Source organism: Clinocottus analis, unplaced genomic scaffold (assembly GCF_023055335.1).
Source record: "Clinocottus analis isolate CAN_PGR_092001 unplaced genomic scaffold, fCliAna1.0.p SCAF_7, whole genome shotgun sequence".
Classification (NCBI taxonomy): Eukaryota; Metazoa; Chordata; class Actinopteri; order Perciformes; family Cottidae; genus Clinocottus; species Clinocottus analis.
Genome location: NW_027176229.1, coordinates 10,628,433 through 10,656,340, shown reverse-complemented (window position 1 = coordinate 10,656,340; position 27,908 = coordinate 10,628,433). Strand labels below are relative to the sequence as shown.

General features: G+C 39.0%; 1 protein-coding gene across 2 annotated transcripts in view; it reads left to right on the top strand.

The window, feature by feature from the left end:
- si:dkeyp-14d3.1 (transmembrane protein 132C) overlaps positions 1-27,908 on the top strand; it is a 111,585-nt gene that overhangs the window by 15,541 nt on the left and 68,136 nt on the right. Inside the window, exon 2 of one of the 2 annotated variants that reach the window (XM_068605243.1) lies at positions 7,905-8,790. In XM_068605243.1, coding sequence (XP_068461344.1) covers positions 7,905-8,790 — 886 coding nt within the window. Of the gene's footprint in view, positions 1-7,901; positions 8,791-27,908 lie in introns of both variants that reach the window. The other variant, XM_068605242.1, reaches the window with a different exon arrangement.

The following is a 27,908-nucleotide window of genomic DNA, read 5'->3' as shown; positions in this document are numbered from 1 at the left end:
GCTTCAGCTGAAACCTTCAATGTATGCAGACATCTTTGCTTCAGTATGAACCACCTGTAGTGAATCTACATTTTTATCTCTCCATTGACATCTTTCTCATGCCATTAAAACATTTGTAACTCGTCCAATGTTTACTCAGCAAATTTATCCAAATTCAGTTTTACATGAAGACATTAACCATTTATAGGCTAATAGTATGCAAATTATTATCCAACCAGCAAAAATTATGGTCATAATTATTGTCTATTCAAACACAATACACCTAATGTATATTGCAGTAAAACTTAGAAGACAAAGTTTCTGAGGAACTCAGAGATAAGCCTACACTACATTCATAAACACTGCGTACCCAAGTTTCGCTCTGTGGCTGCATTCATAGGGATTCAACCTTGTCAGGAGAGCTCCAGGCAGAATTTATCATCCTGTATGTGGATGACCTTGGGGAGAGGTTTACCAGTAAATTTGGGGAGGGAGCACGGTTGATAAGGAGGTACTTAAGAATACAAAGACACTGTGCTACAGAACTCTTTCATTTATAAGCTCTGTTTTTCACACCTTGTTATAAATAAAGCGATTTGGGGGACATCTCTGTACTGACTATATAAAGGGATTTAATTACGGATTTTACAGCAATTATCCCGAGGTTCCTCAGCAAACAACCCAAAGACTTCCCGATTGTGGCTTTTCTGTAACAACTGTTCATTGTGAGATTTTTTTTTAATTGACCATCGTTGAACTCGGAAGTTATGTTTTTTGCTGGCTATGTGAAAAGTTGGAGTTGATGTGTCTTGGCCCTGGGAGGAGATAACCATATTTTGGCTTGATTCATACCCATTTTCATTATCACGCGCGGCCTCCTCACACTCATCAGAGAGACTCTACTTCATTTTCAAGCGGCATTTTCAAAGGCAGGCTTTATAATCAAACTGCTTGATTTTCTTTGGTTCCTTAATTTAGTGCAGTGTTAACATGATTTTTTGGTGATAACACTGAATGAGGGTAGCTATGATAGAGTTGGAGAACATTGAAATGGGAGTTACAGTAACAGATCTAAAATTCCATTTTTTAGTGATTACTATCAATCGTCATGTAATCTGCCCCTAGAATCCTATTTGCTGTGTAATTGTATAATTTCTAACGTAGCTCTCATCAGTAGGTGGCCAATAAGTCCTGGTTGTATTTGTATCCACTTGTTCCTCTGCCCTAACAGAGCTCAATCACCATTAAATGTTCCTTTGCACTCACAAAGAGGCCGACTGACTCTGCCCGGCCATTGCCTCTGTATTTAGCCTGATTTACGATATCGTTTCGCAATAAAGGCCAGTGTGAGGGGAAGAGATTCATTAAGGAGCTCAGTTTATGTTTTAGAGAATCCGGAGGGGCCACCTGAATACTGATTGTCACACAGATATGTTCTTGTCTCATGCTCCCAAACCAGGCCAAAAGCTCTCAGCCCCTTTCCCCTCCAGCCATGTGCACTGGGTGAAACAAAGGAGGAGCTGTTCTCTACCCGCAGGATGCTCAGGGTTCTTGCCACCCAGTCTGCAGTCGCCTGCTGCGGTAATACTGGTCCAGACATATCAGGGCTCCTCGCAGCACCTGGAGGCCCTTCTCAGCATCGCTTAATAACATTCCCATTAACAGTGGCGCCTATTTGGGATTGTCTCTTGCATCCACAGCTTCACCAAGCAGGCCAGCGGCACGACGTTGCAGTGTTTACTCTTCATCGGTCGATATTCTTTAATCCCAGAGATGATGCTTTCTCTCATGAACTCAAAATAGCTCGTCCTCCTCCCTTGTGAAGCCACAGGCCCATTACTCTTTATTAGCTCTTAGTGTCTTAAATGTGGCCATCCATTAGCGCCGAGGCAACAAACAGACCCAGCAGGTCCCTCAATAGTCTGCTAGCGTGCACACACGCACACACACACACACACACACACACACACACACACACACACACACACACACACACACACACACACGCACACACAAACCATACACTTAATTTAAACCGTAATCAAAAGCAATCATTGTGCATTACATTCAGCTCATCTACAAGATAAGAAGAGTCATGTGTGTAGAATATTTGCGAGAATAAAACTTTGTATTGTGGCCATACCTCCATTCTCCATGGCTCTTACTTATCTGTTAGGCGGACTCCACAGACTTGTATGTGCCTGAATGATTTCTTTTCTATGGAAGCTGGCATGAAGGAAAACCATACTGTGTCATGTATTGATTATTTTCTCAGTCCCTCTTTCTTGAATTTCTTGGTGACTGAAAAGCATAAATCATCTGCAAATGATCCTTGAAGGAAATAGTGTAATTATTATTCTTGACGCATTGTCACAAATTCAATAGCCCTCATTAATTGAACAAGGAGAGAAATATGATGTGGGTAATTCAATGGGACTAGAGAGCTTTCAGTCATCCTTCATGTTTAAGATTGTCCTGTTTGGCATTCATGGCAAAGCTCAGAAGGATTCAGGGTCAGGATGTGGGTCAAAGACAGTGTAATTGTAAACCTCGACAAACAGCAGCATTGCAATAACGTGCTGAAAATCCTTTTTGTATGTGACCCTTGTGTAGAAACTGAATATCTTAGGATAATTCAGATATCAAAGAAAACATCCAACCTTTTCTCTATTACTTTGTCCATTGTTGCTCACAATCTACTTTTGCAACTTCCCATTGAGCATTCTGTTCTTGTTGCTTATTTCTGGTCTGTCTTGACATGTGTGATGAAGCATAAAGACTGGCAACAGACCAGCCAGCCACCCGGGCAGCCATTCGCTTCCGTGTCCACCCATGTTACGACAGCCAGGAGTGGACAGCAGGAATGTTGCCTTTCCTCCCCTGGTGTCCTTTATTGCGGCTTTTCATTTACTCAGCTTCTGTTAGTGTGAAGGCTGCTCTTCGCTCCGCCAGTCCTATTCCAGCTGTACATATCCTAGCGTGGAGCCCCCATGGTAGGATGAGTGAGCCTGTATGAGAAGGGGTGCTGCTTGACTAGTTAACACTCACCTGAGACCCTGCACACCTCTACACAGCCGTGTCTGACAGGAAATCCTCTGACTGCTAACCTCAGAAACTGGAAAACTTAAATTGACAATGTGTGGGAGTGGCATCAGATATTTTAAAGTGTCAACTAAACTAATTGGAACAGATATTTTGTGTAAGGCTTTTACATCCTGTATGCTTGTGCACTGCCGTAGAGACTATATTACACAGAAACTGGACCAGTTTTGACAGAGATTGTAGATCTTTTTTTCTGTGAGACTTTAAGATTGTTTTCCACTGAGCTGTGTTATGGCCAGAACCAAAGTCTGTTCCCTCAAAACCATGAATGTAAATCTAATGGTAGCACTTGAAGAAAGGTCAAAGGATCTTCTGGGAACTGTGATTGTCTGTCCAGAATTTTGTAGCAAGCAATCCAGTAGCTACGGGAATGCTTCACTGGATGAGTGAAAACTTTGACCTCCTGGTGGCGCAAGATGAAATGTCAGGAGATTGCCAAAGTTATTAGGATTCATCCTTGTGGGACCATTCAGAACGTTTAGATACGTCAATCTGGCCCAAAGTGTTGGACTGACCAATTTAGTCTGTGTGAAAATCTAAATAACTACTTTTGTGCAGACATACAGTACTGACCATTTTCCAATAACCATTCTCTGTATTTGTTCGAAATCACCAGTCTCTCATCGGTGAGAGGTCCTGACATGAGGACAATACAGCTTCAACAGTATTTTAATTGAGAGAGAAAAAAACATCTTATTGAAAACTGGAAATGAAGAAAGAACCTCAAACATTTGAATTTATCTGCCTCAGCAAAATGCTGCCTATCGTTTTACAATTTAATGCCACACAATAGGAACATTTAATTATACATGATGTGGATCATAAACTGTGTGCTGAAATAGACATTTTTCTTAGTTGAATTATCATTATTTTTCCTTTGCCTTAGCATTTCTCTACCAGCTAATAGTTATGTGCATCCCTCCACCTCCCCCTATAATGATGGAATTCGACTGGTACACTTGGCATCTTTTAACATTCCCCATTAATATTTCTTCAGCTCAACTGCAATGAAATGCAAAGCAATTCATATTTGTTCACTGGGGATGCACTGACTGTCCATGCAGGAGTCATTTCCAGTAGAAAAGAGGACACAAAGTGTTGGGTTTTCCAAGAAAAATGGACCAATTCCTATTTCTTCACAGGGTTAAATGGGAAGCCAGTGTGCTTGGTGTGTTCCAAGTAACTTTCAGTGTTCAAGGAACATATTATTTGGTGCCTCTATCAGACTCATCATGGCAAAAAATACAAGAACTTACCAGGACAACTGAGAACAGAGATGATAAATGAATTGTTGGCAGGTTTGAGGAAACAACAGATCAATGAGACATCTCAGATTGTTGGTCATTTGTTTATTATTTGTGTTATATAGCCAAGAAGCACAGGGGGATGGCCGTCTGGATCTGTCTGAATGCAAAAGAATTACAAACGACAACATGTTGTTTTTATACTTTTGTGCAGATTAAACAAACAACATCTAACATTTGACTATATGGGTTTATGTGCTGGTAGCTGTTTCCCCTTCTTTGCAGTCTTTATGCTGTGTTAGACTAGCTGGCTTCTGGATGTGGCTATATTTACTGCACAGACATGAGTGGTACCAATCTTCTCATCTAAGTCTTGAAAAGAAAACTTTCAGAATTATTTCTTGAAATGTCCAACTAATCCTTTAAAACAGAACAATATGCTGCACACTTTTGTTAACGCTGCAACATACTGCTAATAAACAATCCAGTGAAGTGAAGTAAAGTAAAAGTTAACCAAAGGGACATTATAACTAGCCAATTGTTGGGGCCACAGCAGGAGGGGACCCACACAGACTCCAAAGGAGAGCTTTTATTAAACAGGAGTGCCGAGAGCAATATTCTCTCAGGGGGTCCAGTTATCTGAGCTACACCCCTGCTGCACAGAAAAACAAAGAACCACTGGAGTTTGAGAAGTACGTTTGTACTGTGTTTTTCAATTTCTCCTCCCCAGAACAATGGAGGGAGCTATTCCTCTTGAAATAGTTTTTTATGATTTATTAATTCCAATATCTAACACAGGCGTGCTGATTTGGATTATGCCGGATGTGGGTTTGGAGATGTCCAAGCTTTATGTTTCCTGCAATACTACAGTATTATTGTAGTTTATATATTCCATATTTTTCTTTTCAGAAACTGTTCTGAGAAACGGTTTGCTTGCATAGGCTGCTGCAAAGCGAACTGATTCGCAACTGTTTGGACACACACACACACACACACACACACACACACACACACACACACGCACACACACACACACACACACACACACACAGAACAGAAAAACAAGCATGGATTGAAGTCATTTAAAAAATAGTTTGAGCTAAGTTAACATCAAGTTAAACTGTGTTTATCATTGATCCCTATTGTACATTGTCCAAACTGTACATTTTACTATTTAACACGGTAACAGTTTGGTGCAGACATCGCGAGATCATTAGAATTGGATTTTCAATTTTGTGTTTTATTTCTCCCTCTCCACCAGAATATTTGGTTATTTTAGCTTTTGTTTTGACACAATATACGCCTCAGTGCTTTGCTTTGAATAGCACTCAAATGTCTTCTTTGATAGACATGGTAGTTTGATGAAACCTCAAGTTCCTTGAACAAGGTCTGTCTTTATGTTTACAGCACTTGCAATTGTAAATAGTTAGAGACTCATTTTGCCTGGTTCTTGATGTGGCTGGCATCAAATATTAACATAGCAGCGTTTTAGAAGTTTATTATTTGTAATGTTTTTATCATATTCTAATAAGTGAATGATTTGGTCCCTGTAGATCTATAAGTTACAAGAGCCTCTGTCTGCTGCACAATGTAAAATATGTAAGTAAAACAACAATGACAGGTCCAGTCATTAATTAGGAGCGTAATATGCAATTTTTGAAATTATGTTGAATGAGGAGTAATCTGCCATGTTTTCTGTAGAAGCAAAAGTCTGAACACATTTGAATCCTTTCTGTCAGCTGTGAAACATCCATTGGATCGCAGTGAGTAAGGTGCGCAGTCCAGTGGAGAGAGCACTTTGCTTTCCCTCTACTTGAGACATGAGGGCCCAGACACGAGAGTGAGAGTAACATTACCACAGCACCAAGGGACGAGAGGATGACTTTGTGCCGACTGTCGTGTCTTGCCGGACTATCAAGCTTTTCAAGTGTCAGCAGCACAAAGCCACGTATACAACAATGCCTCTTGCCAATAAACAACACAGGGCTCCTGCTTGTTCAGGAAAAAAACACAAATTGCTCTGTGGTGCTCTGTTGCTCAGACGTCTGTGTTCCCTGTTGTAAGGACAAGGTCCGGATCAGAGTGTTTTACTCTGGAGAAGCTAACTGATGCCCGAAGTAGGACTAGCGCTGCCCCTGGGTTGAGGGTTGCAGCCTGCCTGCACCCTTGCACTCCCAGCGGGACAGCAGCACTGAGGTCAAGAGGGGCACCATGAATCACAAATCCCGGTCTGATTTGTAAACTGTCGGGACATTGATTTACACGGATGATAAGAGGAAAGAAATCCTCTGGCATCGAGCAGGAAGATTGTGGTATACTGAGGGAGTGTAATCACACAGCAGATTGCTCTTAAGAAGAAGGTCAAAGCCCTTTCTTATTGCGATTAAAATCTTTTTTTAAGCGGGATGTGCTGTTCCTCAACTAACAGGGCCATTGGCAATAAAGCAAACTGTACTGTGAACTTGATCTTTGCAAAACTGCACATATTCGGCACATATCTGTTTTTAGATGATTTGATGAGCAGACATACTGGTACCAACATCTAAACATGATTCATAATAATCCCCTTATTATCCTGGACCCTTAACAGAGTATATGTAATACTAATAGTTCACATTTTGGTCTGTACCAAAATAAAATTTACATTTTTCAATGTTACATAAACCCATAGGGACATTCAAGAACTTCGCCGTAGTAAAATAAAATTAAGACAGTTATAATTTCCTACAGAAACTATTTAATATTTTAGTAAACAACATTATTTGGGCGATCAGGAATTCAATGGTTGATTTGATTATTTTTTGACAATTGTTGATACTCCCCAGGGCCTCAGAAATCAGACTTTTACTGCATTTTAGTCGGCTTGCAAATTCCTTTTGGAATATAAAGCAATGTACAATATTATATTATAATATTTTGTACAATATGCTGTACAATATTTTGAAATAAGACATTTGTAATAAATATTTCACATTAACCCTATTTTCTCAGTGTTGTATTTGAAAATTAGATTGTTTTTCATAAAAATAATGCTAGACAATCAGTAAATAATTTGGTAAATTGTCATTTCCTGAAGATTATACACGTAGCAATGAGGAAAAAAAAGTGTTTTTTATGTATGTATTCATCATTTGAAAGTACAAGCATTATGGTGTAGCATGCAGGTTTCGATCATGTGGTCGAGAGTCTGACTTTACACTGCAATAAATGCAACAACAATACAAGACAAAGCATGATACTATTCATCTTGTTTCAGCACTAATGTGATGATGTGATGGAATGTGTCTACTCTTTGACCGACAATACAAACACTTTAGGACACTCGCTCATATAATACTCACAACCTAATTTCTATTGACAACAACACAAAGAGTGAGAGACAAGTGGCAGGTAAACATTATGCAACACCCCATTTAGAATAGGAACTATCAGTATGGCGACCCATTACAGTTAAACATTTAGGTGTTTGTCACTGCTTCAAATGTCTGTCACCCACTATTTTCTTGTTTTGCTTTAAGACTGTCCATTTACACCAAGTGAGCTTGCCCTGATTTTGTATTCTCCTCTGTCTTTTAGTAGCCGACTGTCGAGTCTTAGAGGGATCGCAGAGATATTCCTCCAGCCCCACATACCTGCCTGTCAACTATCAGGTGCTCAATGCAGACTTGGCGTTCTTCCTCAAGGAAGCCAACCAAGACTTCATGAGGAACTCGAGCCTGATGTCCCGGACTGAGCCCTTCTTTATCTACCAGGCCAGAAGTTTGCCCTCAATGAACACGAGCTATGGGCCCCTCTCCGTGGAACAACCTGTCCCTTTAGAGCTCCTACAAAGCCCAGGGACATTTCCTGCGTCTTCTGTTTTTACCTTTAACTGGAAGGTGCAGACCTTTATCATGAATACCAGGATTCACTTGGCCAAGCCCAAAGTCCAGGTGCTGTTTTATGTCTCAGGCAGGGACTGGGACGATTACAGCGCTATCGACAAGCTGCCCTGCGTGCATATGTTTGCTTTCCATGAAACCCAGGAGGTGCGCGGCACCTGCCAGCTGAAAGGGGTGCTGGGTCTGTGCGTGGCTGAGCTGGAGCCCTTAGCCAGCTGGTTCAGCCCACCCAGCGTAGTGCCAGGACGCCAGAGGAACCTCGACATGTCCGAGGGCACACCAGTGGAGCTCTACTACATGCTGCAGTCCACAGAAGCAGGCGAGTGCCACTCAGAGGAGGCCAGGAAGGACAACTTCATCCGCTCAAGCCAGGAAGGGCTGTTTGGTTCCTTCACCTCCACGCCGCTGCGTAGGATCGGTGGTGTGAGGCTCTACCAGAACCCCAATCCACCGCTCCTTGCTGAACACAGGCTTGATACCAACTTCATGGTCTTGGTGCCAGCCACACCCATGAGACAGAGAGAAACGGTGTCTGCCTACATCACTGTGTCAGCCGACTCTCCTGTGGAGATGTTTACTCTACGGTAAGAACACTTTTCTTGTTGTTCTCCTGCAAAGTGTCTAGTTGCAGACTTTTTCTGTCAGTCTAAAACTCCGCAGTCAGTGACTCTTTTTTCCACACTAAGGTTTTTTGAAAACGTATGAATCCACACTGAAACATGGCTAAATCTTATTTCCTTTCTATATACTCTTTTTATGAGCAAACACTGAGATGCGCATCTCAGACTGGTTATGGTGCTTTGTCACAGCAGTTTACCCTCTTCTGTATGTCCCATGCGCTCCACAATCACTCACTTGTACGTCATTATATTCACAATTTAGTTGTTCTCATTGACTTATTTCTTCCTTTTCTGTAGTTAGACAACTGAATCAGATGAAATAATTATTTGATTGCAGCTAATGAATGCCACCTGTTAACCAAGGTAAACAGCAATTCCTGTGCTGCTCCCCTGTGGCCCTTCATCAAACCAGCATTGATCGTGAAGTCATTTGACAAAATGAACGTGAACTTGAGAAGCTGCAACAGCTTCATTGCTTGATTGTCTGTCTTGGAAATCCAAACCAGTGTTGAGGGAGAGTTAGCACACCAGTCTACATCTGTGAAGGCATGTGCCATTATTTTAGAGAAGTAATCTTTAGTGTCACCTGTATTCAGGCACGTGTGTAGGAGGATAAGGGAATCTGTAAACAGTGTGCAGGAGCGTTTTTTTTGTTTTTCCGTCAATCGACCTTCACAATGCATTTCATATAAGTCTAAAAGACAACAACCATTAGAAACCAATCCATGAACCCACCATTAACAAACATGGACTAAAATGTCTCTTTAGATTATTTTATGGTATGTTATTGGTAAATCACCTGAATTGACCTTCTGCAGCAGCCGAGTCGACTACTTATGCCGTCTTTAATGAACCACTTTTTTGGCACTCCGAATATATTAATTAGTAAGAGAATATACTGGCGTGTGATGTATGGCATAGTTTGAATACATTATATGTATTTACAATGGGCGATGCTGTTCTGTGTTTTATTACTGGTCAGGATTTATTCTGCTGCGAGTCTCATTAAATTGTTAAATGCCAGTCATGCAAACCACTACTGTTGGTGCATATTTCCAGAATAAAGAGGACCCTAAAGTGTGCGATTTAATTTAATGAATGGATAGTTATAGAGCTGTATTATTTGGAAGACAGAACGCTAACTTGGTACATTAAAGTAACAGTTTAATTATTTATTTTCCTCCCAGTCTGCCGGTCTTGTATCTCGGACAAAGAGCTCATAGTGTTGCATTATATATATTCAAAAGATAACTTTTGTGAATGGAACTGGTAAGATGTGATACGAATACCACTTGTCCGCTTGCTGTAAAATCAGCTGTTCCCCGGGGAAGTTTTATTCCCTATTTTCCAACCCTATCGTCGGAATAATGTGTTGAAGGTTTTCCCACAGAGGAGATAATAACTTTATGCTCACATGCACACAGATATTTTCAGCAAAAGCAGCTTTTATTATGTGTAAGGAGCCTCTATGTAAAATGATAATGTACATCCTTGCGTAACTGATGGCTAAGCAGCCATCGGCCATTATCGGAGCCCAGTTACAGCGATACGGATAATTTGGAAAACTTCATATCAGCACAGATTAATCGGTTGACTTCTACCTCCAAGTTATTTTTTTTATGGGTTTAGTAACAAAAAAAAGTGTACTTCATAGTAACTACATTATTGAAGTTATTGTGTTGTTTTTATCTTCTCAGGTAAGTAAGCATTTCTTTCACAGTGAAAGAGCATGGTTATCTCTCGGAAATAACTTGATTCAGTAAAGCTGTTGAAAGATACTAATTACAGTGAACAGATGAGGCACAATGATTTAGATAATTAACATGCAATGCAAATGAGGATGTCTTTAATTAAAATGCACGTCCATTAGTGTAATGACTGAAGACGATATTCATCACACTGGTTTGGAACATTTATAACCCTCTCGAGAAGCTGCAACAAGGGGTCAAGCCAATTTGTCAACCTGTGTAAATGGAAACAAGCCGTATGCTGAATAAGAGTGTGTTTCTGCTTTGGCGAGGTGAAAAGCACGGAGGCATTTTTAATATGAAACTTATTGTTTAAAGCTGCTCCATAGTCCTTTTGCTCCTCTCGTTAAGATAATGAAGATAATTTATCCAGCTCACAAGAAAGATACACAAGTTTACAACAACAAAAGTTTGAACAAGGTAAATACATTCTCCAGACGTGTGTCCTTCTTGTGTTTCACTGAATTAGCAAATATTTTTTTTCTGAAGTGATAAAGTGTTGGAAACTTTTTGCCTTCTAAATTGAGAAACTCCTTTCATCAGTCAAATGAGCCGGCCAGGCTGGCCGCAGAGGCAACGCCTGTGGTGTTTTTATTTGGCAGCGTAGCGCATGGCGGGCGCAGGTTGGCCATCTGAGAGCGACAGATATGGAAAGGCCTCTGTGTGGTCCTAGGTGATAAGACTGTTCTCGTACATGCATTTGTTAGGACGCGTAATCACCAGAGCGAGAAGACTTTGATCTCTATATTCACAACATCATTATCATCTGTGTACTGCACACTTCTGTGTTAGCCATTGTTGGCTGTGGAGCCCTGAATGCAGAATGAGCTTATGAGGCTGTAAAATCTGTCAAACAGACCTTCTGCCACTTTGGTTTTACATGTTTATTGGAAGGGCGGTGTTATACATTTAATAACAAAATCAAAAGTCCATCATACTTCTTTCAGCGTGGGCATATGTAAACAACACATCTGTATTTAAATGCTCATTATCTTTCTACATATGGCAGAAAAATATGAAATCCCCCCCCCCAAAAAATTAAATGGCCCTTGTGCCCTTCAGTAATTATTTCCTCTTTTCCAATTCAAATTTCACCTTCGTCTTATCCATTATGCTGAAAGGCTCATGCTGTGATAGATGTTATGCAATGAGAGCTAATTTCACATATTTTAAATAACCAATCATCTGGCCAATTTATTGCTTTGTGGATTCCCAGCGTGGTATGCCTGTCTTGACATGCTACTTTTAATTTGATGGGCTCTGATTTGATATGACCTCCTTGGTGTTAATAGGCTGTGTCACTCAGAAACCAAACTTATTTACTGTGGTTTACTTTGCTGGATTTTAGAGAGACTTTAATGTGGGGCCTCAAATAGTTGCTGCTTTTAGTAACTATCACAACTATCGGTCCTCCTGATATATGTGTATATTCATATTTCCTGTCTCCTCTCCCTTTGACAAGCCATTTTCTACCGAAAAAATATTATTTGATTCAGATGTGAATTGAAAGAGAAACTGCCTGAATATCAATATAAAACAACTATTGTGTTTACTGTTAATAATGTTTTGTTTTTTTTACATTTGTTAAAAAATAAACTCTACCTCTGCATGGTACTAATGCCAGGGTTAAGGGATTCAGCATGTAAAAAAATATATAACCCTGATAGTCCAAGGTACTTAAGGAGTGTGCATAATTATTACAGTGTTCACCAAACGCTCATGAGAGAGTCTTGTTTATTTTCATGGTACAAGCTACTTCTCATTATACTTCTCATTTTTTCGGTTTGAATTCCGCCAACAGTATCATGTGTGCATTCACACATTCAAATGAAAGTTGCTTAAATCATTTACGTGGCTCAGGTTTTATCAGACTAATTATTATTAAAAAATTCAACTCATGTAAAAACATTTAGTGGTTCAAATTAGATTATTTTAAGTGAGACACCAAATATTAAGACAGCTAATGAGAAAAATCTTACTCACAGCATAACCTGATACAGAGATCATTCCCTGGTGGCTCTGATTTTAAAGTTTGACATTTTTAACTTGGGTGTCTGAATCAAACCAACAAACAGAGCAATATATTTTGTTCTCTTACACTCCGACACTGTTTCGGGGTAAAACCTTTAAATGCAATACATTTAGTTGGATTTTCAATTAAACATTTAAACATTTTCAGTTGCTAATAAGATCATTGTGGCTATTGGCTTCAACAGAAATTCTTGCTTTGTTTTTATATGTAACTTGTAACCTTATAGAATATACACATAGTTTTATGAAATAAAGGATTCATCTTTCACCCAGAGCAGGAATAACACTTTACACTGCAAACTGAATTGCTGACGAGACGAGATGCGTCAGAATCTCGGTGGCTTACCCGTCTCCTAAACATTGTCTTAGTTCATATAATAAAGAAAACAGGTTTTTAGAGAAACATGCCAAAATGTAGTTTTCTTTTATTAAAAATAATGAGGATTCATTGTTAATCAAAGAGTTGTCCATTTCTGTAAAATGTTAACGAAAACCACAATATAGTTCCAGTTAATTACCTCAAAGTATGTCATGGTGTTTTGAATGAAGTTTAAACATGCTGCCTTCATTTTAATACCAGTCGATAAACATCTTGTGAAAATAGACTAAAAACACAATGAATTAGTAAACACAACATCTTATGATGGTTTTTAAAATGTCTTGTCAATGTCAAAGGATGTCATGAAATATAAATTACCGTGAACAGAGCTGGATTAGACAGGATTAATTCTTTGGCAGCAGTGTATTGCTGTATTCCTTCTTTGATACCTCCCTGCTTTATTGTGCTGAATGAGAAACAGGATCACATCATAGTCTACAGTAGCTGTTTCATCGTGAGCAAGAGTCACCCCTTCAAAGACATTTCTGCACAGCAGCAGATTCTGCACCGTTGCAGGGGAATCGAATAAAGGAAAGGACAATGAAAAAGCACTTAGAACTATAATGCCATTAAATTAAATTGAATATACAAGTAATGTATAAACTCATTATCATAATATGTTTTCTGGTATCCCTGCGCAAGATTTAAATTGTTGTATGTCATTGATAATTAATTGTTATCACTCAGTAGATGGTTCATATGCAAATGTAATGCAGTAAAGGAAATCATTTTAAAGGACTTTTTTTTCCTCCTGTAGTCTCTAGTGGTATAAAGAAAGTAAAAACTGAGCACAAAAGGAATTGGCTCTATTTTCTGTCTTGGTGCAGTGCTGCCATACAGCATGAGTTACTGTACATTGAGGGTCATTACATGTGCATTATCCTCCCTGGGCGGGCTCACCCATAATTTTAACAATAGTTTAGTCGATTTACATAACACAACATTTCACTAGAGCTGACGGCATATTGTATTCATAACCTCTTTGTATATTACTTACCAGACCTGCTTCAGTGAAGTAAAGGAGCACTCACACCGCCTGTTCAGGAATGTATGAAAATGATTGGGATGTGGAACGGCTCGATGTTATGTTTCAATTCTAAAAAAATAAGTTAGGCCCTCCTTAGCTTTATTAAAATAGCACTCAACCAATACAGCAAAATCTATCCAGCAGAACCAAACATATGGTCTATGTTAATCCACACAAATCTGGTGCCTACATTACCCACAATGCAACTTGAATGCTGACAATTAAGATCAGTTCAGAGATTCAGGTGTGCTCTGCTGGTAGAGGCTAATGTGTCTTCATGCAAAGATGAGGGCAGCAGAGGCCCGTTAACCTCGCTTGTCTCCACACACCCAGATACCTTTTTTAAATGTCCCATCGTGTTGTCTTCAGTACCAACCAACACTCATTCAAGTGACATCACTTGAGACACTTTATCAGATTGTGCGCCTGGCTACGCCAACAAAGCAGAGAGATGATAAGGACACACACAGCGGAAGAGCGACTTCCTTCTCTGCTCAGGCAGACATTGCTCCACTATCCTTTAAATAAGCAATAGTTATTTGCTTTAAAACACTTATCCTTACAGTATTGGGAAAATTTGTTCTACCATTAATAACTAAAAAAGGCATAACTAAATAAATGTTGTAGATAACAAATTAAAAAAATGTCACAAATGCCCTATACATATCACTATATATATATATATATATATATATATATATATATATATATATATATATATATATATATATATATATCACTCTCCATATCACTATACATATTACTCCTAAAATAGAGAAAAGGACCACATTTATTGTAGTAACTTAAGCCAGTTTGTATAACGAGTTGGTCATACATAAATGTTTTTTTTTTTTTTACGACCGCTGAATGATGAACGGGGCAGAGATGGCAGCATTTTTGGTGCTGCATGGTGGGACAACTTCCATAGTTGTTCTTCACCCCCCTCCAAATTATACAAATATTTACATCAAAGGATATCAGTCAGTCTGTCAGTCTGTAACATTAAAAGATAGTGAACCATTATAAGCCATGGTCAACATGTTTTAATTAATTTCACTATGACACCACACTGTTGTGCTTTTAGTGAAAATTAAGTTTTCAGTAAAAAATATTTATTTGATGTAACAACTTTTTCCCCATAACTGAAAAGATCCACCTCCACTGCATTCTCTCACAAGGTTGAATGAAACATTAATCTAGATGTATAAACAAGATGAAAGTCCCACTCGCGCTGGAGTCAGACCTCAGCCCCTGGAAAGTGCATTTGAGAGTGAGTGACCTTACATTTAGACCTGGATCTAACAAGTCTTTTCCCCAAAAATATTTGTTTGATCTTGCTGCCTTGGTCATTATTTGACTTTATGCCCTTAATAGGCACTGCAATGGGAAAGATTGGGATACAATTGGTTGAAATGACTGTGAATGAATGATTTCTGTGTGGTCATCAGTGTGGAGATAATACGGTTATTGTTGTGGTTGTACTCTCAGTTACATTTTATAAGGATGCAGAAGGTGGGCTGATGTGCTTTTATGTATTCTTTGTGTGAGTCTGTGTGAAGCAGACGTACGGCAGATACAGGTGAGTTGTGCGATCATGATGATGTATGTTTCAGCTGACGTGTTTGCCAACCAGATACACATTGTTGCTCTTCTGCATGCAGTTTGTTTAATGGTTTGCCTCCCATGGAGAACACTCTACCAAACACTTGTTTGCAAACCAATAAAAAAAAAAGTCAGCCTTTTGCAATCACATTTGTGTATGCATGTGTGTCTGTGTACTTTTGGGAGTTTTTGTGTGTGTACAGAAGTGTTTGTGTTTGTTTGCTGACACGTCTGAGTGCCGTGCCATGTTCGCACTGTGAATACTAAAAGTAGAGCAGAGCCACCGCAACGGAATCAATTTCTCTCGTCTTTACAAGGCAGTGCATCAGTGAACAAATGATCTACCATTACGCTTCATTATGTTTACTGATGGACAACAGTGGCTAATGTATGCAAGATGCAGGGGCCTAAAATATCAGCATGGGTGGGATAGAAGAGAAAAAAAATGCATTTAAAAAAGAAGTTTTTTTTCAAAGTCACAGTTCTGTAGTAACTTAACACTTTAAAACACGGTACGAGTTGAGAGTCAAGAATTTAACAACTGTTTTAATTGGTTAATGATTCATTTAATAATCAACCAATTCTTTCAGCTCGAGAGAGAATTCCTGTCCTTCCCTTTTATCGATTACGGTGGCTTACATGGGCCAATAGTGATTCACGTGACATTGCAATTCTGTGTACTGTATATGTCAGAAACATGGGCCTCCTTGATTTTGAATTATGCTAACAATGTAGTCATTTGCACTTTAAACAGAATGATTTATTCTTCTGAATTGACAATACTCTGGCTTTAGGGCTGACAAAATGCACGTGAAGTCATCTGTACCCGTTGGTGGAAGAGTATTCAGATCCTTTAATTAAATAAGAGTCGCCACTGTAAAAATATTCTACGACCCGAACTTATGTATGTAAGGACTATCAGCAAATGTATTATATATGATCAATATTACTTTACTGCTGCATTAATGTGTTTTAACTGTTGTAAAAATATGAATTACAGCACCATATTCTAAAAGATGGTCTTATGCTTTGCAGCTGTCGCTGTCCTGTAACAACCACGTATTGCTAGAAAAGTCAACATTTTATGGGAAAAATCTGCCTTGTTTTCATCTTTATGACTATGCATTTTCCGGCTGATCCAATAGGATTTTTAGGAGTTTATTTAGCTGAAGAAGTAAAAGGATTTCCCAACTCATAAGAAAACACAAGAAAAACTATTAAAAGTTGCGGTTATATTATGGTCATACATGATATGATGCAGGAAGGTTATGGAATTGTAATCTGAAAAAAGTAACTACAAACTAAAGCTGTCACACAAATGTATGTGTAGAAAGTATAATATCTCTAAGATGTATTAGAAATATACAGTTGCATAAAATGCTAAAATTCAAGTAAAGTCCAAATAGATTGCATTTGTAGCACGATCCATGAGTAAATGTACTGACTGTAGTTACATTTCACCAGTGGCTATAAACATGTTTTAGTTAGCAGCTGATCACTCATGGCTTGAGACAGAAAATGTCTCAATAAAACTAATAATTCATGGAAATGAATGAATAACTGCTTATGTTGAGGAATGGATAGCAACATAAATGATAGCTGAGGCTTAAGTATCAGACATAAGACCACAACGCACAGATGACCTCAGTGGTCACTCGGACCAATTCATCATGGTGCAATCTCATTTGAAAGCCATCATCGGCGGCTATAAACAGCCTCTGAATCTGCAACCACTTGGCTGCATCTGCAGGGGGAACTATGTGATGAAAGACTAAGAAAACGCCTTGTCATTTATTGGCAGGCATTAAAGCCATAAGCCATTTTGTACAAAAAAAAAATCTCCACTTGAAAGTGGGGGAAAGAAGCACTCCGGGGACGAGCTATAGATGGTTAAGACTAAACGTGTCTGAGAAAGCAGCTTCAAACGTGCAATAAATAAATCTTGTCAGATGTCTCCCAGTCATAATGAATAATTTCTCTGTAGTTTGTTTATATTTAGTTGGTGGGAAGTTGCAGTGCAGTTTGGCAACATGCAGCAAATTACTTATGGATTTCCAAATCCTTTTTTTTTTCAGCACAGTACTTGGATGTTTAGGAGATTTTTCTTTTCACGCAGTGAGGAGTCCCCTCTCGTTTTCATTAAGGCAGCACAACGGCAGCCACGAGGTGTCAAACATCGTCTCATATGCTGAGCTTGCCTATATAAATTTGTCAAACAAAGTTTGCTACATTTTCATAAGCTGCTGGAGTGTGTGGCCTTGCCAAGGAGCTACTGAGGTCCTGTTAACAAACACTGCTGCCAAAATCTTGGTGCACAGAGAGGTGGAAACATTGTAATAGAGCAGGTCTGAGTGGTGTACAGCTCCCACATCTAGCCCCCATCATTCCCACACAACTCCACTGGGGAGGGTCCTTATAGTCCGTCAGTGGAAAGACAGTGTTGCACACACAGAAATAGCTTTCATATATTATTAGACAGCAATAGAGATGTATTGCTGGCTATTTTTTACATAGCCAAATGCTTTTTCTTTGCATATTTATGCTGTTACATTTGTGCAGGTAATGTATCTACTTCTTAGTCTAGTATTGTTGAACATCACATGATTCAGTAGTTTTGACAATACAGTCAACAGTGCACAATAAAACATGCAACTCTGCAAGAATTAAATATGTGGCAGTATCAAAATAGTGGAAGTTATCAACAGGGAACACTAGATGATATTTAAACACATCAAAGCTCTTCGCATGCTTCCCTCGAAAACTAGTGTGCCATCTCCTCTGTCACATGTTTGCATATAACAGTTAATGTGTGCATATTACAGTTAATGTTTGCATATTACAGGTAATGTGTGCATATTTGAGTGGTCTTTGTGTTGAATTCAAATGTTTAAAAGCTGAAATCGTCACCATGAATATCTTTTCACGCAGTTATTATTATGTGAAGAATAATGTATTTTGAGCAAAGAAAAACAAGTTAAATCAAAATATTTTTTAAGACATAAAAACCTCTCTCATTCAGTTTCACCACCTTGTCCTGTCGTCTTTTTGTGATATGTGTCTCCACAAAATATAACGCATCTATGAACGCATCTCCCATTTCCTGTTCACAATTTAGAGACAGATATAGCTCCATAGACTTTATTGGTAGAACAATTTTTTTTCTTGGATTTCAGCGGCGCTCTCAGTGTTGATTACGCTGTCCTCCTCCACCAATCAGCCATAATTTACATAAAGATTACTTTATCTTTCTGTTTGATCAAATGATTACATTTGTAACCAACTGTTACAGGTACGATCAGCGTGCTAATTGCATGTCGTACGAAGGCTAATAGAGGCCAAGCTCACACCACCGATGAATATATTGACAAGAACAGAGCTTTAAAGATCCCAATATGTTCCTGCTCTTAACATTATAAAAGCCGCAGTAATTATGTCTTTGTAGAATGACTGAATTTAATTACAATAATTCACTGTTATTCGGCACTAACTAGTGGGTCAGCTTATTCAGTCCCGATTCATTCGCTTGCACTTTTGTTTGGCCCTTTTATTCCTCGCTCAGCATAAACATGATCAAAGTGTTTCTCTTGTAATTAATTACAGTCTCTAAGCTAGACCCTATTAGCGGGTAGTTTCATGTTTAATTTAGGGTCTGTATTGTATGGATTCTTCCCAGCTCGTATTAATAAAGTTGTCCATCCCAAACTCCTATATATATATATATATATATATATATATATATATATATATATATATATATATATATTAAATGACACAATCTACGATGAAGCAGATGTAGAGAAGAGAGGTTTCTTAGATTTTTATAAAATCTGCGCAAGGAACCATCAATATATCATCGTCATGATGCAACTATTGACACAGTTTGTCATGCAGACTACAATAAAACCTCGACTCCTTGGCTCAGTTGGATTGTGTCGTCCATTTAGCCTGAATGATGCTCAGTTTATTAGCAGTTGGGAAGTACAAAGATGTGATTTAATGCCGTTTATTGGAGGGAACACAATAAGACAAAATTGAATAGTTTCCTGATTTATTTTTATGGGCTGTAATGCCACTTTTAAACTATATAATTGGCAGTGCAACTAGTTGTATTATATTATCCTGACACTTGAAGCAACTTTTCCACTGACAGTTGCTTATTATCGCAGTTAGCTGCATTATTACTGTGATGGGAAGTAAATAAAAAAAAGTAGTCAGTGGTTAGAAACATGCTGATTCTCGAGAGGGCTCGCTCACGACTGCATTCTTGTGAAATCCAGATAAGAATAGAAATAAGAGGATTATCTTTTCACCACATACGAGTGCAATCAAATTTATCAGATGCTTAGTAGATTCAATTTGGAAGGCGTAGGACATTTTTCAATGACATTTTTTTTCCCCACTGTACACCCGATGACAGTCTGGTTTGCCATCTTTGGAAACATTTGTATTTGCTTCCCTGCCAAGAGTTGGAAGGATGATTGATGCCACTCTCACCACTTTCACACGAGCGTCGTATTAATCGTCTCATCTAACTCTCATCTCGAACGAAAACAAGCATATTTTCCGAAAATGTCAAACTCTTCCGTTACAGCTAATTTCATTTTGAGACTTTTTTTCTCGAATACAGACAGCAACCAACATAACAAAGGGTTTAATTATTGAAGAACTAATCAAAACAAAACACGTTGAGCATCGCAGACTAGTTCAAGAGTTTGAATTCAGAGAACCAGCTGTTGCCTATATTGAGATCAATGTGAGCATTTTAAATTGTCCTTTTGTGCATTTTGTCACATCATCTGTTTAATCGGTTAAAGAAAAACTAGTATTGCACTTATTTAAATATTGTAATCTGTGCTTTCGTCTTCAAGCTAAAATTGAGCAATTTGTGCATCTTAGATTTCACATAACTGCCAGTTAGATTAAATGGGTTTCTTGCAACTTTTTCAATCCACAGTGGCAATCCGAAATCCACAATTAGTACAAATACTTAGAGCTACACGTTAAGCACCAACAACTAATTTGAGGATTTCTTTGGCCTAGAGGTTGCCTTGCCAATCCGATGTTTTGCACATAATCTAACGAGCCCTGTTCAAATTTGGTTGGAGGCCACTTTGAATGTAGAAAGTATTTGGCTCATCCACACCTTGAGTGTCGAGTACAGTGCGAGTCTGGCTGTCTGGATCCAGGGATCAGGGCAGTAAAACAGACAGACCAGTGATAACAGTCCCCCAGCGCGGTTCACCCCTGCAAAACCGCATCAAATCAATGGTTTCAGGCAGGGCGCCATTATACCTCTATATTGAAGCCAAATTTATCCCTTTTCCCATCCTGCCGTGCCGTGCCTGGCTTCATGCTGTGAAGGGAAAGTACCAGGCTTATCACAAATGCATGACAATAAAATCAATGACTGTACAGATGTACTGTATGACAGCACACAGTGACCTTGAAATATTGCGCTCACCTTCACCCACAATGATTAATATTAATTAGGATGCAGAAAACCATTAATGACAAATATGTTTTTATATGTTACTAAGGGAAAGTATGTTCTTCTAGCACCCTTGCTGTGATTATTATGTCAGCAGATTATTATTACTGATTTATTCATCTTTAAGTAATATTTTATGTATATAGTTATTGTAATTATTTGTCAAGTATGTGGTAACTACAGCTGTCTAATAAACAAGTTTGGAGTATAAATTTCAGCCCTTTTGAATAGTAGTGAAGTAATGAAGAGTAAATGGTTGTGTGAACGTAACATTCGTTCCACTCATTACCTGTGCTCAAAGATCACATTATTTGAACGTTATCCCTGCTTTACTTTTGTAAAACACTGTACAGCTGAGAAAAAATCTACAGGGAAAGCGTCTCTGAGTTGAAAGACCGGGAACCGATTCGAAATCAGTAAAACAAGACGTTTTGATAATGAGTTAATGGTTCTATCGGTGCCAGAAGCCACAAAGGGAGCTTTCCTCCTCTCAACACTCCTCGATCCGTCTCTGTGTCTTTGCACAAGTTGTGCTTTACTATGACTCACACACCGACTCCGGTTTAGTACAACGTGAGATACACATAATGGCAGAGAGAAGAAAAAGATACATTGTATAGTAGATGCGGATAACTCTCATCGTCACAAATGCAATAAAACATAACAGTAATACCAGCGATTTATTAAAACATTTGACGAACAAGCAGAACCTAAATCTGCAGACATGCACGGTTCTGGACTGTTTGGCAAGCAGCCGTCCATCCTTGTTTGCTGCAATTTTGCTAATAAGAATAGGTTCATGAATGGAAGATAATCACTTAGCTAATTGGTTAGCTGCCAATGAATTTTAAAGATTTTTTAACTTATATTGCTGATCAAGAAGGACATTTGTTTACAAAGAAAAATAAAGCAATGTTGATTCTTTCATACATTTTTATTTTTCTCTCCCCATAATATTAATAATAAAAACGATAAGAGATAAGAGTATTGTAAAGAAATCAAATCAATACGCAGAATCAAAAAGAGTACTGGTATCGATAAAATCCTAACGATACCCATCCCTACGGATTTGTAATCCGAATCATTTACTTCTGTAAAGGCTTTTCTTTGGATTAATAACAGCAGTCCTTGTGTATAAAAATGTGTAGCTCTTGGTTATAACACATTATCTGTGTGAGGACGTATTGGCACTGAGCTGAACTCTCAGCACTGACCCAGAGTCAGTGTCATACCTGTCTGAGGCTGCATATGCACAGTCATTAATGATACCACCCGCATTTGTGATTGTACAAATTAATTGACAAATAGGAGAGTGCTCTTGGTGCTATTTCCAGGTTTTTAACACAGTACTTTGTGTTCTAACACAGTATGGATTTACATTACTCATACAGACCACTCCAATACAGTAAATCCTGCCCTTTAATGCGGTATTGATGCAGCTCAACACAAAAGCCATTCTCTCAGCTGGGCTTTGTTTTTCCTTTAGGTTGTCGAAGTTTCTATATGTCCACACTATTTAGCATTAGTGAAGCATGAATAAACACTGAATTCATCATTTCCAAAGCATTATTCCAACTTGAATTCTCATTCGTAACTCATTCATAAACACAGTTCTAAATGTTTCATACTTGATTAATAATCTTGGGTTTTCATACTTTATAAATGATGGATTACTCGATCGTAAACAAAGTATTAAGGACTTATAGATGATTAACAAGATAATTTGTAAAGTGATAGTAAAGGATAAAAACAATGCTGCAATTCATGATTCATTCAGGTACTCATTAGTAAAGTTTGAGTTATTCTGTGACCTCATCTAAAATGAAGACTATCAGCTTCCCAGTTCCTGTATGGAGTGAAGCGCTTGTCTGAAAGGGCGTTTAGATAGCGTCATGCCGGGCATTTGTCACCTGTGGCAACATCCTGTGTTCCTGTTGGATTCTAAATGGAAAAGCACTCAAATATATGCATGCCTATGTTTGCATTCATTTCTCCTTCGTCAAGTATGCCATGTTGATAAACCATTTCTACATTCAGTCAGTCCTGAAGAGGAAATGGAGCAGAACTCTGCATTATCAAAATGCAAGCTCCCTTATTTACATTTCATCCTCTTCTCCCATAATAATCTTTACAGGTAGAAGAGGAGACACTGTTTCTTCAATCTTTGGAAGAAACTGTTATTAACCAAGGAGACCCTGTTCTCGTAAGAGGAATATGGAGATGGAATGTGAAATTACTTAAAGATTAGATTGTGTGCCAGGAAGTTGTGGTGAGATAATGTAATATTTGGCTTGCACGTACAGGACAGAGTTTGGGATTCTTGTTTCAAGGACCGATTTGATGCAGATCCATCTCACCTTGATTGACTCATATCTTGATAATACTAAGATGCACTCTGACTACAAATGAAACAGCATTGTTTTTCTCGTATTTCCGTGCACTGGCGGTAGATGTGTCCTGCTCTTCTCACTCTCAACCCAACACATCGGGATTTGACTGCTCAGATGAACTCTGGCATTTTACATGCACCTCCAAATGTGGTTATGTTATTCAACTGTCTGGCATTTCCAAAGGTCACAACCTTTACTTGTTCATTTGGTGTCTTCGTTGTCAATGTGTCTGTGTTCAACATGAGTTTTTACTGGGCGAATGTCAGAGGTTTGGGCCTTGTTAGGGCTGCTGAGGGTTCTGATCGGCACCTACAATCAATTCTCAGCAGGCCCTTAGTGATCTTTTCTGCTTGTCACTCCCTCTTTGTTCTTCCAGGCCACAATCAGAGAACTTAAGGTTCATCCAACAGGCTGCAGAATTGCCGTTACACAGCAAGGACTCTTTGAAAAGACCATTGGCACCAAAGCAAGAGAACATTTAAAAAAAAAAAACAGTGCACCCCAAGTTTATCCCTGTCAAGTTCAAAAATTCAAAATCTCTTTTGTTCCACCGATTTTTTTTCTTCTTCTTTTTACAATGTACTCCACAGTATGTGGCTTTTCTGCAGAGAGTAGTCCTGTCCTCTTCAATGTATTTCTACCATAGACAGACATTTAGGATATGACAGCTCCTCCTGTAGCATTAGGCACTATCTGACAAGGAGGAAAGGAGAAGCAGGAGCAAAGTGGTGGTCTGAGTGGCTAAAGACTGAGAAAGATGAACCGTGGTGGCCTCTTTCTCTCGCCGTGAAAGCCTGTGGGCCCATGCTGCTGCAGGAAGGTTAGGAATTCATCATTGACCAAAAAATTCAAGTGTGTGTGTGATCAGGGTGGCTGGCCCAGCGCTTGGCTAAATGGAAGACTAATGGGCAGAGGGAGCGAGGTTGACGGCCTCTCAGGAGCCCTGTTCTCTCTCCCTCCACCTGCTATCCATCACTTTTCCAGCTGATACTGGGAGATAGCTGTCCTACACTGGTGGGAGGTGGTCGAGGGATCAGGCAGGAGGGACGAAGGGGGTGCACCAGCTGGTTGGAGACAGGGACACAGCCACTCCATGCCATTAGGAGCATACAGTGTTTAGCGGCCTTTCTCATTTACAGACTGAGGGAGAGAGGAGCCTGTCCGTTTGGGTCAGGATGGTACCTCGAACAATGCTCAGACCTATGATGCTCGAACGAGACCAAGTTTCCAATCTTCAATTAGAATTTCCATATTAATTAGATATTAATGAAATGTTTTTTTTTGTCTTCCAACACCAGAAGGAATGAAAGAGGATGGCTTTGGGAATCATCATATTGAACATTGAAGCTTAAATAAGCAGATTCAAAACTGGTGTCTCATTGTCAGGACCAAAGACATGGTGTCTATAAGGTGAGGGTTCAGCTTTTTTTCTTCCAGTGTGAAGGCTTCAGAAAAACCTTTTTACATAATCATTGGCTCTGCTTTTTCCTCTGTGAGACAGAGGACACCAGGGGAAAGAAAAAGCTATTGAAATGGCTTTTGAAAGTCCTTTTATATAAACTCAGATTAGAGTTCTTTTAAAACAGATGTCACCTTGAGGGTAAAGAAAAGAGATTATGGATTTTTCTTATTTGATCACCTCTCTACTTGGTGTCCTTTACTATGGCAAAGCATCAGAACCCTCCAGGCAAAATGGCCCTTAGATTGAATAACAGTAAATAGACAAGGTATCCCTTGAAGATTAGTGTTTATTGCACCGTTGCGAGTAAAATAGGGAACAAATCTTCACAAACCTAGATAAAAATAATTAGAGTTTTGAAATTTGAAATGCAGGTACATATACAAGTGTTGACCAACAAGCACAGTGGGGAACCAATCATGAGCCAATCAACGCAAAGAGTGAGACAGACAAGCTGTTGTGAAGCACTGTTACCTGGGCGCTTGAACCGAAAAATAACCACAATGGAGACCACAGAAGACACTGACGCTGTTATCGAGGCGGTTCAAGTTAGATTAAAATTATTGAACAGCTATTTGCTTTGTTGTCTGAACACATTATTATTTACCTTTTCCTCAACCCGTCATTTTGTAGCAGTATGAATCTGGCATAGATTTTTTTGTCCGTGGAATCTTTGTTGGCGTGTCAGAGTTGGTCTTCTTGAATCTCCTTCATTTCTGTTCGTAACAAAGAAGCTGCCACCTTTCTACAATACATTTTGAATCTTCAACCCCGATAAGTTATGTATTCACTCATTCAAGTTTGGGCCCCTTGATTAACAAATACATTTTACATATATGGCATCTTCTTAACGCAGACTAGTCCTTTTTTTTTTACTTTCTTTTTTTAACTTGCCCCAACGACGGCACAAAGTATGTTGTCATGGTAAAACATGACCTGTCGACTTTAATTACTTTAGAGTCAGGCGGATACGTTGGTCTCTTATAGTGAAAATCAAACCCCCTAACCTTTTTGTCAGACTGAATGTGTGTGTTAAGTATTATGTAGTCAATCCTGCCATTATACATCATACATTGTGTTTTAGTGGCCTGGTAAAGTTACTTAACCTAATAGGTATTTTTATCTGCTAAAGATATAGTATGTACATCATCATCTGCCTTTTGAGCCTGTAATCCTCAGCCCGTTTATTTTGGTTGGACAGATTCAGCCGCTCCTCCAGCCAGTCATATGCCATGGCTCAAACGTGTACAACTAGAAACAATGGGTGGCTACAGAAAATATTTGCATTTGCAGGTTTAGTATTTATTTGTCTGACCTTTGATACCTTGAATAGGCTATTTAGTCTAAATTAAATGGCAGTCTGAAAAAAAATCTCTTCATGCAACATTTTCCAAATTCCCAAAACCTTAAATCAAAAAGCTGTAATGGGTCTTTGGCCCAACATATTCCACCACTGTACCCATGCAGTGTTTGTGCTGTAGTCATTTATGAGAGTTAATAGAAGTACAGAGGGCATAGAAAATGTAAAAATTGCCAATGTATACATTCAAAACTGTAAGTTTCCTCATGTGATACCTGCCTCCCAGTGGTTCTCACCCATCAGACTCCCTTCATATATTCTCTCCCTCACCTCTTCTTGATTTTCAGTGTACCATCTTGTATGGCAATGGCTCTTGACACTTTTGTGTACTGTAGCTGTTAAAATGCAAATTTCACAGGATTCAGCTTTCCTGTTCTGTCGGCAATTTACTGTGTGACGTCCCCATCTCCTTGCTGCTGAGCAGAGGACGTCAGTGTCAGCTATATCCATCCTCCTGAGTCTTGGTAAAATGCCACAATATATTTTTGCACAAACTGCAGAGCTTCTCTTACTGCAACATTGTTTGTACATCTGATGCACGTGTTTCTAAGCTTATGTCAGCTCGAGAATAGCTGTGAGCTGTACTGTTTCCTTGTCGCCCAAATAGCTGAGATTGCTTAAGATACTCTTTCCTCGACATTGTGAGGTTGAAGCCCTCTTTTACATCTTAAATGAAATTCAAACCAAGCAAGTCTCATAAAGGCAGATGTTTGATGGAGTGTTCCTGTCACACTGTGTTGTAATGTGTTACATGAGCATTATGTTTGCCACCTTGCCTCCTTTAGATAGTATACGAGAAGGGCACATTGCTTTCTTGCTGCTCTAATGTTTGTATTGTGGATTTGCAGAATTTATTAGACGTGTAGCAAACAGGGAAGTGTTTGCTCATTGCAAATGTACTGATCACATCTCTCTCTTCTGTGGTCTTTCCTTCAACTGTGAGGAAGAGTGTTATTTGCAGACATTTGCCACACCCGAGCTCTACGAACACCTCACTTACTTCCTGTAGTTCACAGTTTCCACTTTAAAGAATTTCATTCAAGACAATTCAGCGGCAAGAACATTGCCACTTTGTACACAAGTGGCATTAATTGTTACAGTCTCATTAACTCACAGTGTATGCCGAGCAAACTGCTTTAGCTAAGATTAAATGAAGCATACTGCAAATGTGCACTTAGCAGTGAGTAGAACGAGTGTGTGTCTTTGTGGGTGTTCTGTACAATGGATTGGCTCAAGGGTGCTTACAGACAAGTGGAAATAGTAGAGAGAAATAGGTGAGGATGAACAATAAGGGGGGAATATGGAATGGAAATCAGTCGTAAAGGGATGGAAATTAAAAGGCATACCTCCTCTTTCCTTTCCTTCATCCTTCACATCCTCAGCATCATCATGACACTGAGTAATTCGAGACAGATGGTCATAAATCAGCCTCTTTAATATCACACTCCTGTCAATGGAATAACTAGCCGTGAAATAAGCATCAACTAATGCACATCCTTAATCCACATAGAACATGACACCCACTTACTAACGGTCATGGCCAACTGACACTGTTCAGCATTATCTGCTCCTGCTACATACAATATGGTGGGAGACTG